We start from the raw sequence: 18,028 nt of genomic DNA on the forward strand, positions 1-18,028 counted from the left end.
CAGAATCATTGGCTAAAATCCTAAAAGAAAATCCAAATCTCACGAGTTTGTAATTGAAAAAGTTAAATTTCATATCAAATTTTAATGTCAGGTACAACAAAGATAGAACAAGGCTTTTTCAAATGTGCGTTGTCCAGCTCCGCTATTACATATCCTTGGATTTATTAACCATATTTTTACACTCAAAAAACCGGACTATATGATCAATGTTTTTCAATGATATTGCTTTTTTGAGTTAAATTTTTTAAATGGAATTTTTAGATTGGTTTTCCATACCAGCCTGGACGTCACACCTCCTCAACATAGGGGGTACAGACTATTTCTGGAATAGCCCGATAACTACAATTCTCTACTTAAGCTATGTAGCACACAAAACTGTGGCATGTTATACATTTTCCGTTAGGCCAATTATCCTTAAGTCTGAAAATTTAAGATTCGGAATGAAAAAAATTGATGAATAAGAAAATGAAGACTTTTGTGAAGAAGAGTATTTCAACTTTGAAGAGCTTATTTTCGACGAAGAAATAAATTTTTTTTTGCGGTAGATGATGTATCTTTTACCGCACTAAAAATGGATTTTCGGGAAATTTTTCTAAAAGCTTAGTTTGTCTTAAAAACTTGAAAATAGTACTTTTTGATCAATTTTTCATCCCAATTTTTAATAGAAAAACGGCCATAACTTTTGATGCATTAATTTAGAAAAATTTTCCGAAAAATTTAAAACAGTTCAATTCTTTGCGGACAGTTTGAAAAAACTTCGAAACAAAACGGTTAATTACCCATTAAAACTTAGCACTTTTTATAAAAGAAGGTAATGCAACATATTATTAACGTTTTTTTAAAGTTCATAGTGTCATTTTTGCAATTAAATTCTTAATTACACTTAAGGGAGTTTATTAAAAAGCAATTTATAAAGGCAATTCTTTCTTAAAAGTGTTAAAGAACCTAAACATAACTTTTATGTTCAAATTCTAAAATCAATCTTTTGACTATGGTCAGAGCCATTAAGCGTTTTAAGGCATTTTAAAGCGAAAAAAAACGTAAAAACGCGACCTTACAAGCGAGTGAGCTACTTCCAAAGGCTCTAATTAGCATATTTTCATTGTGCTAAAGCGATTCATAGGGGGTAAGAACCGGCTGGGAATAGTAGTTTTTCCAGAAAACCGGTTTTTAAGCCTCAAGAGCCGCCTGGGCTTACGCGGTAAGTTAACAGCGCTGTACTGGAGCCTTAGTTAAGCTTATTCTGAGTTCTATACAGATCGTGTTTTTACGCTTTTTGCTTAAAAACAGCTCAAAAACGCTTAAATAGAGCTTTTTAAGCACTCTTAAGTTATTTTAGTGAAAATTCGTCGGTTCTTAAGCCGTTTTTTTGAAAACTAACGTCAAAAGAGTGAAAATAAATTAGTTTTTCTTAAAATTCTCACTCAAATTAAAAAGAAGTGAGCTGATTTTTGCTAAAGAAGATGAAAGAAGCTGCGCTCGTCGTAATGGTGTATCTCTTTCTACATCAAATGGGAAGAAGCCACGAGAAATCGAAATTTAAAGTTCAAAACAAAGACTTTTTGACTCGACGTCAAAATCACAACAACAAACGGAGGTTTTGTGCACCGATCCATCTGTACGCAAATCATTCGGCAACATTTCAACTCCTCATCTCTGGTGACATCGAAACTAATCCGGGTCCGCTCGCTTGTCCTGTTTGTGCCAAAACTGTCCGTAAGAATTCGTACCACTTGGAATGCAAGGTTTGTCTCAACTCGACTCACGTAAAATGTATTTATAAAACTGTAAAAAACTTCTCAGACAAACACAATTTATGGACATGTCACGACTGTCTGCTTACTGAATTACCGTTCAACAATGTCGATATAGACTTTCTACTATCAGACCCCTCGACCGTGAATGATATCCCAGCGCAACAAGATACTCAAATCCAGTTGGATCTTCTAAATGCCAACCGAAACAACTACAGCATTGCGCACCTTAACATTCAATCTATCAAAAATAAGACTGCCCAACTTGAAGCCATGCTCCTAAAACACAAGTTCGATATCCTAACAATCTCTGAGACATGCCTCGTTGACAATCCTGCACTCATCCGACAACTCAACTTCTCCGGTTATCATCCTTTCAGATACAATAACAGAAATGGTAAACGTGGCGGTGGCGTGGGAGCCTACTTCAAAGACGGCATTAAACATCGCCCAAGAACTGACATTGACAAGAAAGATACAACGATCGAACACCAGTGGTTTGAAGTGAAGGGAAAGAAAAGTCCCTTTCTTATAGCCGTTTTCTATCAACCAAGTTCCGAAGACGTTGACAAACGTGCTTGGCTTCAAAAATTCGAAACATTAATATCGTACGTTCACACCATCTGGTCTGATCCAATCGTGATTACTGGTGATACAAATATCGATCTCCTGAAAGAGAACTACAACGTTGCTGGCGAATATAAAGATACCCTCGATCGTCTCGGTTTACGTCAACAAGTGAAGAAGCCAACCCGGAAGGGAAAAACCTGCATTGACCATATCGTTACCTCATTCTCAAAAGTCATCCACGATGATGTTATCCCATGCGACGAAATGAGCGATCATGATGCTGCCTTCGTCATATGTAATCTACGCAAGCCACGGTTTGAACCCAGATATAAATTTATTCGAAATGAGAAAAACTTTAATTTAGCAGCATTTAAAACAGATATCAGACAAATACCGTTCAATCTTGTTTACGCTTTTGATACCGCTGAAGAAAAACTAGACATATTTAACAAACTTTTTACCGATTGTCTAGACCGACACGCACCCCTCATCAGGCAGAAATTAACGCGCCCACCAGCTCCGTGGTTAAAAGATCTCAACATCAGCGAGAAGCAAAAGGAAAGAGACTATTTACGAACCAAATGTCATTCCCCGCAGTCCGAGCAAAAAGATTGGGATCTGTTTCGTAAAATCCGAAACGAATTAAAAACTCTTATTCGAGTAACAAAATCCAGTTTTTACCGACGCGCACTATCCTCCAAAAGACCGAAAGAAGTATGGTCAACCATCCATCGCATCCTGAAACCATCACCACAAAAGATATCCGCTGACCCCGACACACTCAATGTCCACTTCAACACAACAGCCGGGAGACTTGTTAACTCAAAACCTAAATCAGAGCAAATCCTACATCAACTCATCAACGAATTACCTGCACAAGACAATCCATGCGACATAAACGAAGTTTCCTACGCTGACGTTCGTAAAGCCTTATGTAATCTTCGAAACGACTGCTCAACCGGCCATGACCAGATACCGTCGAAATACATTAAACTCGCCATCGATGAAATTTGTAGTCCCATTTGCCATATTATCAACTCTTCCATTCGACAATCCGTCTTTCCTAGCCAGTGGAAGATCTCGAAAATCAGCCCTATTCCTAAAATTGAGTCACCCGCTGATCCGAGCGACTACCGTCCAATCTCCATATTACCGATCCTTTCAAAAGTATACGAGAGACTGATTATGACACAAATGACAAACTATCTAGAAAGTGAAGAACTACTATCAATACATCAATCTGGTTTTCGAAAGGGTCACTGCACAATAACCACCTGCATCAAAATCAAAAACGACATCCTGAAAGCGATGAATCGAGGCGAAATCACTCTTGCAGTTCTCGCTGACTTTTCAAAAGCATTTGATACAGTTGATTTTGAAACTCTTATCAAAAAACTTCACACACTACGATTCTCAAAAAAGTCACTCTATGTTATCTCCAACTATCTGAGCAATCGACTTCAGTACGTACAGATCAACGACAAGAAGTCATCCATTCTCACAGTTACTAATGGCGTCCCCCAAGGAAGCATACTTGGACCCATTCTCTTCAACATTTACGTGTACGACATGGCAACAAAAACCACCGCAAAATGTGTTCAATATGCTGATGACACGACTATATATCGCCACACCAAACCAAACGAGCTTGAAAATTGTGTCACTGAAATGAACTCTGATATTAGCGTAATTGAGAAATGGTCGCTGGATTCGAACTTGATATTTAACGCCAGAAAAACTAAATCGATGCTCTTTGCCACATCTCAAATGGCAAGGAGGCATAATTTTGAATTCGAAATCAAGTCAAATAACGAAAATGTGATTGAGCGTGTTCCCCTATTCAAGCTGTTAGGAATCATCTTCACCGAAAACCTAACATGGAATGAACATGTCAAAAAAATCGTCACTAAAGCATATGGCACGCTGAAGAGTCTATCCCTCATCAAACGATATTTACCATACCGTGTACGACGCCAGTTGGCAGAATCTCTTGTATTGAGTAAAATAGACTATGGTAATACCGTAATTCACAACGCACCACAATATCTATTCAACCAATTACAACGAGTCCAAAATGCCACAGCTAGCTTCGTCCGGAAGAGCTACTCTCGCAAGTCTGACGTAATAGATATGAAATGGCTACCTGTCAAAGAACGGACCGAATACAGTTTGGCTAAACTTGCGTGGAAATCAGTGAATATGAATGACTGGCCCAAATTCCTCCCTATGGAGAAATATGTGCAAGCCAAGACTCGAACGGATGTAATTGGTGGAACTAAATTGCGTGAAACCTGTAATGTTAGTGGTTCCTTTGAATCTGAAGCTTCTAAAATTTTTAATGAACTACCTGTTAACTGTCGTGACTCAGAAACTTACAAAGCCTTTTGTCAAGAAACAAAAAAATATTTTTTCGACAAAGCCCTAGCTAGGAGCTTGCAGTAGTACCTCTTCTACCAACTGTAGTCCCTGCGTCGCTACTCGCTATTTCCTAGCTGGTGCTTTCTATGTTATATTATTTCTTATACCTAGTTTTAGTCTAATTCTCGATTTGTTTCACGCGCCATTTTAGTTTTAAATTAATTCTGACTTCAATTCTTCTAATATCCCTACTCGTAGCCTTGGTTCCCTAGTCTCCATTCTGATTTTAGATTTAGCCCATCTGTTCTTAGGTTTACTTAGTCTGTATTTTCTTCAGTGCATATATATGACTTTATTATATTCTAGTTCTATGAAGTTTTTTTTTTTTTTTTTCCATTTGATGTTTAATTATTTTCAATTAATTTAATTTAGATAGTTGATAGCTCACTTATTTATGTCAAAATACTGGTCGTGTTTTGCAAGGTCCAGTACACTTTTACACAGCCTTCGGTGTTGCAATCTATGCAAGTTTTACTCATTCTATCTTACGCTCTGTCGTGATTCTATCTCAACGAGTTCTTAGATCTATTTTGTCGCTTACTTTACCTCTAGCCACCAATAGTGCTTGAACCTTAGTCTAGTCTAGCTTATAACATTATGTTAGTATTTTTTTTTTTTTAATATATTCGTTAATTTTTTATAGTAGCACACATTGCGATGGCCTCAGCTAGCATACTCAGATACTCGGATTTGTTTAGGTTTTAGTCTAGCTCTATCACTATTCACATTTTACCCTTTATACTTCTTAATCCTAATCATTTTATTCGTCATACTAGCCCACCGCTTCGTCCCTACTCTAAGGTCCCGAATAGTAGGGGGGGTCTGAATAAAAGGGGGGGTCCGAAATTTTTGCAAAATATAATAAACGGGGGGGTCTGAATAACGGGGGGGTCTGAAAATTTAGGTAAATAAAGGCTAAAATCAGGCTATTTAGAGCAAAATAAGGGTCCTTCTCTTTGACAGCTGAAAATATTCTTAAAAACTAATAAACGGGGGGGTCCTAATAAGAACGGGGGGGTCCGAAATATTTTCGAAAATTAATAAGCGGGGGGGGGACGTCTATTCGGGACCTTAGAGTATCTGCTTGTCCACATACGGCCCCAATTTTTCTTCAGTATACTACCAGGTTATTTTACAATTTTTTTCTAGACATTGCACATATATTATATACAGAATTTTCAGGTGAAGAGCCAAATGTAAATTTTGGAAATGCCAGAAATATATCATTATTATTATTATTATTATTATTATTCTGCCCCCTTTTGCTGGATTTCAATCGGTCAAATCCTTTGCAATGTAGTGTATGGAAGCCATAAGCGAGCAAATCTTTATTCATACAATGCTTTTAGGGACGATTCAGAGCTAGGGTACTGAGAATGTGTCAATTTTTATGACTCTTAACTTTCAGAGATGTTATCATGCTATAAAGAGAAGCTATTAACGCTAGTTTACGCACCGAATAGAAATCCCTCCCCTTAGTTCGAATAGGGTAAAAGAGTGAAGTTCCTAAGGGCCCTAAAATGTCTTAACCAAAAATAATTTGAAATAAATATTTGCCAAAGGAATAACATCTTTGAACATTTTCATTGCAATAAAGAGAAAATTAAATCATATAAATGTAACTTTTGAATAAAATTAAATAGCGTTCGTCTTTGCTCCTTCCATCAACGATTTAATCATCCAAACCTGACAAGAAAAAAGTGATTCACCTTGTTAAATAAACTCTTCTTGTAACTAATCTCAAGGGAAAAATCTACCAATAAGGTTCAGTTTAAATATGAAGAAATTTAATTAAGGAAAATCTTCAATCATATCATTTATCAGTACAGGGTGTCCCTAAGTATCGAGTCGAAACACAACTATGAGTAGAAACTTTTATGTGTGTATTCATTATTCATTATTAGCGATAACACGCACAAACTTTTCTACTCAATAGCATGTTCAAACTCGATACTTTAATTAGGGACCCCCTGTATAACATTCCTTTTATGAGAACAATTTAAGTAAAAAAGGATAACAAAAGACCAAAAAATAAGAGCGATATTAGAACATCCCTAGATAAAGTCTTTAGATCATTCTTTTCGAATCAAACATATACGAAAACATTCTCACTAGATTTGAACTTTTTGATTAACCGAAACACCTTATTGAGGGGAACCAAACGAGATGGTACTTACAGTACAAATGGTCGAAGATTCTCAAGAAGTAATGATTCTTTTCAGCAAGTGTGTTGTGCGTTTTTATATCCGTTATGATCATGTCAACATCTCCCATAATGATCATCAGCTCGTCTCCAGTAGTCAGTTCTTTAGTGACCTGAGCTTTCAACCGATTCGCCTCGTTACCGCAAACGGTCAGCTTTACTTTTAATTTTTCAGTTTCTGTTCGTGCTTTGTTTAGCAAGTCACCGCACACCATGCTCGCTGAAAAAGATTTCAATGGATGAATTTAATGAAAAGTAACCTAATAAAGTGTTTTTATCATGGCAAAAACACGACGAAATGATGACTACAATTAAACTTACCAGTATCACCAATTTCGCTGAACACACTATTGATGTCAGTTTCCAACTGAGTCACTTCCTTTTTCTTCTTGTCAACATCCTCCTTGAAGCATTCTTCTTTCTCAAGTCGATCCCAAAGGGTGAGAGCGTTATCAATTGAAACACAAAGGTTTCCCAGACCCCAATACATATCATTTGCGCCCACATGGAGGTTGTCGTAATCGGTGCCGGCAATCCAGCCTCTGATGTCGTAGATACAATCATACACAATGATGAACCTTTTTTTCAAAACGATCGATTGATGAAAGATATCCTTGATTTTCAGATGAATAGCTCGTGTGTCCAATTTGTTTCCTTTAACTAGAAAAAAAGCTTGCCTATATTTGGGGGTTACTTTTAAGGTGTGACGGGATTGGCCTTTTTAGTACGGTATTTAAAACGGTATTTCGTACCCCTATAAGCCCCTACATCGGCCAAAGTGTTTGAAAATCGTTATGGATTTAATTGATTTGAACAATATATTCGATTTAAAGGGAAAAGCAATTTATTGTGGTAGTAATTCTGGAAAATTGTACTTAAATTGATTTAGACTCTTCTGTCAAAATACTTTCTTTATTAGAATGGGTATCTACACTTACCATCAGTTTCCATACTAACGTTGCCATTCAACAAACTCTCCAATGTTGTTTTCGTGTCCGACACTATCATAAGTTCAGCTTTGATCAAGTCAGAGAGTGCCGATTGTACAAAAATGATCATTCCCTCCACACGACACTCGATATCTAGCATCTTTTTACTGTAAGCAGCACGATCTGCTTGTGAAACAAAGCAACCAGCAGTCTTCAGCTCATCCACTTTTCCTTTGATGGGTTGCACATTATTCATGTTTAACTTGGAGAACTTTTCTTTGATGTGAGTGAATTTGTGTACGCATGGTTTAGAGAACACTGAGTATGGAAAGGAAGTTACATGAATTATATTAAGAATTGTATGGTATTCTGTTAGTTACGCTCTTGAGTGACAGTTTCTCCGACTAGAAAGTAAGTTTGACAAAATTCATTCTTAATCTAAAGAAGTTGCTTGCAGCAATTTTTCCCAATACCTTTAAGGAGAGATTAAAACTTTATTCGAATATTCCAAAAAGCTCACCATTGCATTCTTCTTTCACTTTGTCAAATTGCTCCAACAAGTTATTGAAAGAACTGTCAGCTTTTGCAAGATGGGCGTTGAAAATACTTTTTTGGCCGAAACAACTAGCATTTTCAGTGATACTGCTCAAGCTGTTCGCTTTCATTTGAACTTTCTTTTTCAAGTTTTCCAATTTTTTGGTAAGTCCTTTGCGCTGACGCGGTCCCAGTCTCAATTTGGATAATGCATGTTCTAACTTTTCAACGTCATCCAACAATCCATCAATTTTTGCTTGTGTTTTGACAATGTCAACTTTCGAAGGGTCGGCTGAAAGAAGGAATACACGTTTTTCATAAGAACAAACTAAATAAGGTTTGATGGCCAAAATATTACGAAGAAGTTAAAAACATTATAAGACTTCACGGACTCAAAACAGCCAGTGTCTTAGCATAGTATAAGAAAGCCGCGGCTTTCTTATACTATGGTCTTAGGAAAATGGACAAAAATGCTTGAGAATTTGAATATTTTAGGCTTAAAACTCACGAAGTTAAGAAAATCCAAAGGCTTAAAAGATTTTGGATGTTCTTATAAAAAACGTGTATTTTCAAGTTATATTCACTTTATGGAGAACTTTACCAATATTAGACACATAAGAAAGAATAGTCAGCAAAAATGAAAAAGAAAAATGCAAACCCACTTGTCATCATAGCTTTCATGGCACGCACATTGACGGCGTTGCATTCTTGGTTAACCATGTTCAGAGCTTTAACGAATTGCCCTGTGATAAAACAGATTTGATAAGTAGCCTCAAAAAGTGAATGAATGTTTGTTACTCGTAAATATTAAATGGTAAGGGCCACAGTCGAAAAGGAAAAATGGACCGATTATATAAAAGTTATTAAAATCTTAGGTGAAAATCAGGAAAAGATTAAGATACTTTCAAAAAATGAAAAACAAGGGGAGGGGAATTCAAATGAATCTCTGAAACTGATTCTGAAAAAAAAAACTATTGTCTCAAACTGCATTGACGAAGAAGGGAAATTAGGAAGCAATAATTCTTACTTGGTTTTTTCAGGTCAAGACCATTTACTGAAAAAAAGAAATTAAGAACATCATCAATAATCGGCTTAATAAACCATATGAATTGTTGGTTAAAAATTAAGTGAGTTAAATTCATAAATTAAACCTCTCGAACAGGTTGTTAAAAGTCATGAAGATGGGAGAGATTAACTTCTATTCACCGAAATGATTTATAATAATTAAGTCTCGTCTAGCCTTGATTCTTAAAGATTTTCAATGCAAAAAGAAAACAAAAAAAGCGAAAACCTGAAAAGTCCTAACTGAATAAAAAAACTGAACAAATCTTTGAGGCTAAAAATAAATATTTTATATAAAAATATTTCCTTAAAGAATTCTCAATTTTTTTGTAAATTTGAGCCTTATGAATAAAATAGCGTGTACTTACGTGAATAGGCAGTCGACCATACTGCTAGAAATATGCAAGCAATAGTGAAAGAGTTTTTCATTTTCAATCAAGTTCTTAGCTCTTGATTTCGATTCAGATAATTTTGTTTTCAATGACCCTCTTTGATTCTGGGAGGGTTAGAATGCATACTGTTCTAGATATCGGGTGGCTTTTTATATGAGAAGAAGACAAAAGACAAGTGGTTTATCGAAACATTATATAAATTACATCCTCCCTTTGTCTCGTCGTTTGCGTTCTTTACATAATGATCACTAACAATAGTGACAAAGCTTGAATGTCTAATAAATGTTTTGAAGATAGACCGTTGTAATCACCTCAGATTATTTTTTGAAATCCGTATACGGATTTATGGTAGCGTAACGAGATTTCCCATTCGAACAAATAAAAATGTTGCTCGTACAATAAATCGGGCGTGGGTCAAAGGATGAAAATCTACTCTTTGATGAAGAGCGACATTCTTAAAAGCACCGGCTGGTGGAAAGAAGAAGTATTACATTGCCACCAACATGTTATAAAATGATTACCGAAAATAATGAAAAGTCGATAAACAGGAAGACGGTGCATCATCAATTTCAATGTTCAGTAAGTAATCCAAATCCATTGCTCAAAGCAAAAAAATTACTTTATTAGTAATCTTATCCAATCTTACATTAGGGGGTTAAAGTGGACAAGTGTGTTTTACATTTGCAACCCAAATCTATTTTTACTGTTCAAGAACATCGTACAGAATTTGAAAATTACTGAGAGAAAAGACTATTACCTTTCTAAAGCGATTGGATACCTATACATATTGAAGATATAAGTATGTCTATCTATATGTAGATCATTTACTAAAACAGTAATATTTTGCGTCTTGCATTTAAAGCTTTAATTTACCACAAACGAAGTGGTTCAGCTTGATCAGTTTTGTTGCTACTTTTATCATCATTCTTACACTTTAATAAGATTGGAGGGAAAAGGGGCATACACGGCCCCCCCCCAGCGGTTTGCGTGAATGCGTGAATGGGTTCTTTTGGTTGCGTGAATGCGTGAAAATCGAAAAAAAATTGCGTGAATGCGGGAATTGAAAAAAACTTGCGTGAACGTGAAAATCCATATTACTATTGCGTGAATGCGTGAATCTGCCCTGTTTTTTTGCGTGAACGCGTGAATTTTTCCTTTTCACAGTTTGTAGAAAACCCCAAAGTGCGCACCTATTCCAAATTCAAGGGATGCCAGGTGAAGGTGTACAAAATCAAAAATCAGCAACTTTCAAATTCTCTATTTTATAAAACGATTCATGATTTAGATGCGCTTTCTAGCAATCTAGACACCTTAAATTTCCAGATTTTTTCGCTCGGGCCAAACATGTATTGGCCCTCGAATCTTAAATAACTCTTATTTCCCCCCGTGTTTGTTTAAGATAAAACCATGGTTATGCATGATGAGTGATCCAGGACCAGGGCCAGGGCCAGAGTCACTGGGGGCAGGAGGCGGCCATGACTTCACCACGTTTTTGCAAATAAAAAGAATGATGTAGACTTTCGATAACCTGATTTCTTGGCAAAATTAGTCTGAAATGGAGTCGTATTTAAGCACATCAGAGGGTTAAAATAAAAAATTTCTCCTGTCGGCGCAAAACATGGTTGCACCTCCTTAGTCACGATGTTTTCGGCCCCTCCACGTTAGGAAATTAATTCGCGAGCCCTGATTAAAACCCTTCTTTTTAATTTTTTTTGATCGCTTTGCTCGCAACAAATGTTCATTCTTTTACCTCATTTTACAAGCTATCAAGCGATCGTACCTTGCCTCTAACGAATTTAGACATTCTTTTTCAATGGTGTTAAAAGAGAGCATTTTTAGCCGAATGCGAGTGACAGAAATGCAAAAATTTCCTCTCCGCGTAAACCATGGTTGCGCCTCTTTACCCCTGAGCTAAGCATCATGGTGTCATACTCGAGTTTGTTGACCTATTTTTGATAATGTTTAAGCTATTTTTTGTACAAAAATTCTTTTCCAAACGATCGTGACAAGTTAGAAGAATCAAATATTTTGCGTGATGGCATGTGATTAAAGTTGAAAAATTACGTAACGCTTTCTATTTGGGGGCTTCTTATGACGCTACCAAACACGGTGTTTTATAGTCAGGTCTACAGGAAAAAATCACTACTGAGTTAAGTTTTTCTCAAGTGCATGACCAGATCCGGTCGAATAATATCTCGAGTACAGCCTTGTCATACTTTTTTATGTAAATCGAACGTTTTACTCCATAATGGCGGAAATTACGTAAATTACGTAACTTAGCGAAATGTGCAAGACCTCTATTTTTGACATTTTCCCCGATTTCCCAAAAAATTGGGTTTGCGTGAATTTCGAGAAAAACTTGCGTGAATGCGTGAATTGCGAAAAAATTTTGCGTGAATGCGTGAAATTTTGGTCCGCTGGGGGGGCCTCATATACTAATCCTCGTGGTAAATTCTCTACTTGGAGGTTATAACATTGACAGTCTAATACAGTTATACTAAATAGAGAAGTTATTTTAAGGTACCATTGCTCTATGATAATAATGGGATATACTATAATTGGAGCGCAATTAACAAACAGGAAATGTGATTGAATACAAACAACTCGATGAATGTGATGATTGTCATTCCTGGGTGCTAATGATATGTTGTCGTCCATTTCGTAATTGCTTTCAAATACACGTCTATCTTCGGATGTAAATCAAGAAGTACAACTACTCATACGAAATAAAAGACGGCCAGAAAGGGATTAGTGAGCGGCAAGTTACCAATTACGCTAATGATGAATGAGATTTGTTTAAAGTTTTTGTTCTTTTTAACTAAGCCATTGTGATTAGTTTGTATAACACTGTTGACGGCGATGAGATACCAACTCATTAATTGAAAACCATCCACTAGAAGAGGGTGGCTAGTTTCTCTCAACAAAAATTTCTTCGTTCGAAAAGTCTTGAAAAAGATGATGAGACTTGTTTCTTGTGTGGCCTTCATGGCGTTGTCTGCCTGTGTGGTAGCTGACGAGTGTAAGTTAAATTCATTTACCTGAGCATAACATGTAGTAAAGTCCCGAGTTTTCAAACACCTTAAAGAGATCGTACTTTTAGTTTCTTGATTTCTGTAAAGTATTCAATTAAAATAAACGAAATATTTCTTCTTTTTCAGTGGTGCTCATGGACATTAAGCCTGTTTCAGCATCTAGTGCGAAGTTCGCTTCAGTCAATGATAAGCGTAAGTAATTCACAACCTTCGTTACTTTCTTATATGCTTTGTGAAGAATTGATTCAATATAAATCATAAAGGGAGAATTTGCATTAGAGTTAATGGTTATTGAATTTCGCCACACAATTTGAACATTCATTTTTCTCATTTACAGACTCATTGCATAGTGCGATTGAAGTAGAAGCCTCAACATATAAAGTCCTTGCGAATACTGTTTACAGATTCGATGCTTTGCGCAGACGTAAGTATTCATCTTCCTTCATTGGCTTTATTTTCGAAAAGTTTAGACAGAATTCAGGAACTTCATATCTAAGTATTTTTTCTTCATTTTTTCAATACCCTGCACAACATTTCGATTAAAATTTCAGCTCACCTTGGTAAAATTGCTTTACGTCAAGCCATCACAATCTTGACCGAAACCAAACCAAAAGTGGAAGAGCTCCAAAGAGATTTAATTCTTTTGAAAGCCATCACTCAGGAGATTCAACACACGTTCGATACCAAAGCATTTGGCTCGTTCGTGTCAGAAATCGCTTTGATAAAGAAAGATACTAATGATTTGTTGAAACACTTGAACGAATTATTGGAAGAGTTCGATTGCAAGTTCAAACGAAAGTGTTTTGATGACGATCTGAAAGCAGCGCAAAATGCTCTTTTTCAAAAGATCACAATCATGGTAGACATCGAACAAAAATGCACCAGTGAGTTTCATAACATTACCTAATTGTGTCAAACTGTACAAAGTCTATCAAACGTCATCAAGGTCAAAACTAAGAAGGTTCTCAAAGTTTCAAACCTTTTCTTTTTATAGTGTTCACCCAAGAATGTTCTGAAAAATACAAGGTGCTCCAAGGAAAATTCGATGATTTCCAAACAGAGAAGATCCGTGCTTTGTACACTGCTTTTGATACTGTATGTGATGGAAAATGTTTTCCAACACCCAAACAACGAGAACAATCGAGCAAAGAATTATTGGAATTTGACACCAAAGTGAAAGGATGGGTGTTGACTATGAAAGCAAAATTGAAGAAATTGGTAGAAAATAAGTTGAATGACTTGAATGACCAATTCTTACAAGATTGTAAAGATTTGAACAACTTGAAAATATCCGCAAAAAGTAAGTATCAAATGATATCGAGAAATTCAATCAAACCCAACGATTAAGTCACTGTCTTGTTGAACTTGCAAACCATCATTAAAATCATATTCTTTTACCTTTCAGAACAACAATTGAATGTTCCATTTTTGAACGGCATGGTTACAGAATTAGGAACATTATTGGCCATCACCAACAAACTCCACGATGACTTCGTTGAAGTGTTTGATCTTTTGGTTTTCCTGGAGGACATTCTCACTGACGATATCTTTACCGATTGCTTCAAACGGGCATCCACCATGTATTACCTCATCAACGGATTCAAAATCCAAATCAATGATTGTATTGCGTCCACAAAAAAACAAGTGCTCGTTGCCCAAGCCGGGTTCAATGTCACCATTGCTACTGCCCAATTCAATAAAGTCAAAGAAACTTTCAATAAAGAGTCAGAAGCTCTCGGACAGTGTAAGTTTTATTGTCATCAAATGAAATCTTTACAATCAATTGTTTATTATAGTAAACACCTAACTTCTTTTCAATCGTTTTCAAGCAGAATAATTCATACAATTTCTTAACATACGAAAATCATCTTTACTTATAGCGCTAAAGGTCCAATCGTGCGATGAAGTTACAATCTTGAGCGACAGTTTCTCGGACTACAAAGCAAGCTTAACAAAATCTAAAGCCGGTTATGAATTTCTGAAGAATCGATTCCTTCAAGCTGACGTCAAGGATTGTGTACCTGTCCTAGTCCAAGGCCAAGTGACAGTTGGTTTGGGCGAGTTGGAAAACCTCGAATTAGAAGTGGAACAGTATCTTTGCTTCTTTGACATTTTCAAAGATGTTTTCTGTCATTAGTAGGGATAAAACCATCAACTATTCTTTCATTTTTTGTTTTCCTAAGAAAGACTCTGAAAACTCCGGAAGAAGAGCCAACTGGTGTAATTGTGACCATCATGACCATCATTCAAACTTGGCGGAGACGACACTTAAAATAGAAATCAAATATGGCGATAACGAGATCGCAAAAATCTACTAATTATATACGTTCTTCTATTTTTGTTATTTATTTTCAACGTTAATTTATGTTAATTTATGTATTGATATTGATATGTATTAATGAAGCTCAAAATATACAGCAAATGAAACTTCAATCATTCGATGACTTTTGAGCCCCTTTCAACTTTAATCAAGGGACACTCATTCTTAGATACATATGCTTATGCCTCGTTTGCTTGTGCAAACCTTTCTAAACTTTTTGGGTTGACATCGAATGTCAAACAATGAACCAAGCTGTAAGCAATGCTGATAATTCCAAACCGTTAGGCGTAAAATTTTAAAGGTTGTTGAGAACTACAGTAATTATCTAAACTTATAATAATAGCTAAGCTTGTAGCCAAATCTTACTTAATGTTTTTTTTTGCGTACCCTTTTCTCACGGACCCGGTGGGGTTTTTCCAGACCCCGTTCCGCACTAAAAATAGATGGGGATTGACATTCCTTTTTTTTATGGCCGGGGATTTGAATTCCATTGTTTTCGAAGCAAAAATTTCAGTGGAGATGAAAGAAATAGCAAAATATTTTTTACTGCGGATTTCCCTATCTGATATTTTTCAGCTAGGATAAAAATTGGAGTATAATTTTCCACCGGGGCGATATTTTGGCCAATTTTTCCAGTGGGAAGGAATCCCAGTGGGTCTTTGAGAAGGGGGTGTTTTTTTACCGAATAAACGTCTTATGCCTAAAATAATGGACTCAAACTTGTTGGGGACTAATATTTCACTATTTTTTTGTCTGGGGATTTCAATGCTCTTGTTTTGAAGTCAGAAAATTCATTTGGGATGGTGGGAGAAATAGCATGATATATTGCAGTGAAGATTGGTTTATTTGATTATTTTCATTGGTAAAAAAATTGGAGGATAATTTTCCAACGGGGACGATATTTTGGTCAGTTTTTCCAATGGGAAGAGGTTCCAGTGGGTCTGTGAAAAGGGCGTGTACTATGGTCAGAGCCCTTGAAAAAATTTTATTAAATTTTAATTTCAAAAATCATCCGAAGGTCTCAAAAATTTGGATTTCGTTATAAAAAGACCCTACGATCCAAAATCATGGATTTATTATAGAGACTCTGGATAACATCGAATGAAAAAGTGGAGAGCGAAGTATTGTCTTTTTATTGGTTCAGAAAACAATTAATGTACAGGCTTTGTCTGCAAAGGACAACTGTCATGGGGGCTCGAAGGACTCTGATTTTGAAAAATGATTAACACTTCTTAAATGTTCTCTAACTTTTTCGGATCGTACTTTTGCTGGCTAAAAGCTTGAAAATAAATGCTAGAATACCAAGCGAATACATTTATGAAATCATCATCAGACGAGTAAAATCAAACAAAATGCTTTATAATGACACAAAATTTTGAATTGGGAATATCTTTCCAATATTTCTCCGAGAAGAGCTAAGATTGACATATATTAGACGTGAGTCTCATAGCTCCACTGTGGTATGAAAATCTTTTGGTGGCTGGCACATGGTGGCACGGTGGATTTTTTGAGGTTGAAGTTTCAAAATGTTTGGTGTCAATATTCAATTTCTTATACATAACATGTTTTTTGCATATTTAAAACGTCACAACGACGAATAATTAGTAATTAACTAGATGAGTTTGAATCTCGGAGGAGAATTTAATAGTGAGGTCATGTAGGTATAAAACATCAAATTTGGTCAATTTGTTTCAAAATTACGAGGTTTTTAAGTTTTGCCTGGAATGGCTTGTGATGATGTCATCACAAAACTTTAAACCTCCCTAACTTTTAATAAGAAGACTTTCAAGGCATGTTTTATACCTCGATTTTCATGCTTTTTCCGCTTGAACCATCAGATTTTGAATATTTTCAAAAAAATAACTTTTTGCCCAACCACCTGATGACGTCATCTGGCAGGTGACCTGGTGGCAAAACTTGGTGTTACTGTTTGAAATTAAGTTTTAGACCCTCTAAGGATCATCAGTGCCAAATTTCGTGCTTCTATGACCATTTGAAGTATTCTTACGTTTTTATGTGCTACCAGACCTCACTATAAAGTCTCACTTAGGAATTGGATAATAGACCAGCGTCCGAGATTCAGAAAAGACCTTAAAAATGGTTTTCTTAGGCCCCCCCCCTTAGATCAGGGAAAACTTTTGATATTATGCTCCTAATAGGGTGTAAGAATTGACAAAAAGATTTGCCCTTCCAATCTCCTGCAGTTTCCCAGTGAATCGATTTTTAGTTAATCGATAAAACTTATCAAAGGGTCCTCCCTTTACTAACTGTTTTTTCGAAGTCTGTAAATCAAATATTTGAGGCTACCAACGGATTCAGCGTGAGAAGTAGATAAAGAAAATGGGGTTACTTGTTAAGTTTCAACCACATGGTGCCGAGAAATGGCATTTTTAAAGCGAAAAATCGACATTTTGGGCGTTTTCTGATGACGTCAGCATTTTCCTAGAGGGATTTTCAGATAAAATAATTCTCACGGCTAGATAGCCCTGAATTAGCAGTACCCAAAAATGGTATGGTTTGTCAGCTTTCGATATCTAGATCTCGAGATCGAGAAATGCAATTAAAATGCTGTGAAGAATCATTTTAATGGTGAAAGGAGGGTGAACAATAAAATCATTACTGCGGACAAGGTTTGTACATGGGAAATCAGTAAAAATCAGTCAGTTGTTATTCCAGTGTCTACAACAATTCCATGCCAAAACTTCGTAAGAAAGTTACGATGAGATAGTTGGACAAACAGACGGAAGAGAAAATAAAAGGAGTTGCATGGCAATGAAAAGCTTCCACCAATTAAAAGTAATAATCATACTAATT

The 18,028-nt window shown here is 36.1% G+C and overlaps 2 protein-coding genes across 2 annotated transcripts; one reads left to right on the forward strand and one right to left on the reverse strand.

Annotated features, from left to right (window-relative positions):
- Window positions 1-6,298: 6,298 nt before the first annotated feature.
- On the reverse strand, window positions 6,299-9,986 carry LOC136819990 (uncharacterized). The gene is made up of 8 exons (XM_067076224.1): window positions 9,839-9,986; window positions 9,436-9,462; window positions 9,071-9,151; window positions 8,395-8,700; window positions 7,884-8,192; window positions 7,267-7,605; window positions 6,920-7,165; window positions 6,299-6,428 (listed from the first exon to the last, which is right to left on the reverse strand). Exons 1-8 carry the CDS (start codon window positions 9,897-9,899, stop codon window positions 6,415-6,417), a joined length of 1,383 nt encoding a protein of 460 aa, XP_066932325.1. The 5' UTR covers window positions 9,900-9,986; the 3' UTR covers window positions 6,299-6,414.
- Window positions 9,987-12,612: 2,626 nt separating this feature from the next.
- On the forward strand, window positions 12,613-15,327 carry LOC136819987 (uncharacterized). Its single transcript, XM_067076221.1, has 7 exons — window positions 12,613-12,881; window positions 13,021-13,086; window positions 13,232-13,318; window positions 13,446-13,778; window positions 13,889-14,194; window positions 14,300-14,638; window positions 14,775-15,327. Exons 1-7 carry the CDS (start codon window positions 12,818-12,820, stop codon window positions 15,029-15,031), a joined length of 1,452 nt encoding a protein of 483 aa, XP_066932322.1. The 5' UTR covers window positions 12,613-12,817; the 3' UTR covers window positions 15,032-15,327.
- The last annotated feature ends 2,701 nt before the right edge of the window (window positions 15,328-18,028 follow it).

The sequence above is a fragment of the Clytia hemisphaerica genome, unplaced genomic scaffold, assembly GCF_902728285.1.
Source record: "Clytia hemisphaerica strain Z4C2 unplaced genomic scaffold, Clytia hemisphaerica genome assembly, whole genome shotgun sequence".
Lineage (NCBI taxonomy): Eukaryota > Metazoa > Cnidaria > Hydrozoa > Leptothecata > Clytiidae > Clytia > Clytia hemisphaerica.

Coding starts and splice junctions, on each gene's coding strand:
- LOC136819987 (XM_067076221.1), top strand. CDS start 12,818: ATGATGAGACTTGTTTCTTGTGTGGCCTTCATGGCGTTGTCTGCCTGT. Junction 13,319..13,445: donor ATTCGATGCTTTGCGCAGAC/GTAAGTATTCAT, acceptor TTAAAATTTCAG/CTCACCTTGGTAAAATTGCT. Junction 14,195..14,299: donor CTTGAAAATATCCGCAAAAA/GTAAGTATCAAA, acceptor TTTACCTTTCAG/AACAACAATTGAATGTTCCA.
- LOC136819990 (XM_067076224.1), bottom strand. CDS start 9,899: ATGAAAAACTCTTTCACTATTGCTTGCATATTTCTAGCAGTATGGTCG. Junction 8,701..9,070: donor CATGAAAGCTATGATGACAA/GTGGGTTTGCAT, acceptor TCCTTCTTTCAG/CCGACCCTTCGAAAGTTGAC. Junction 7,166..7,266: donor CAGCGAAATTGGTGATACTG/GTAAGTTTAATT, acceptor AATCTTTTTCAG/CGAGCATGGTGTGCGGTGAC.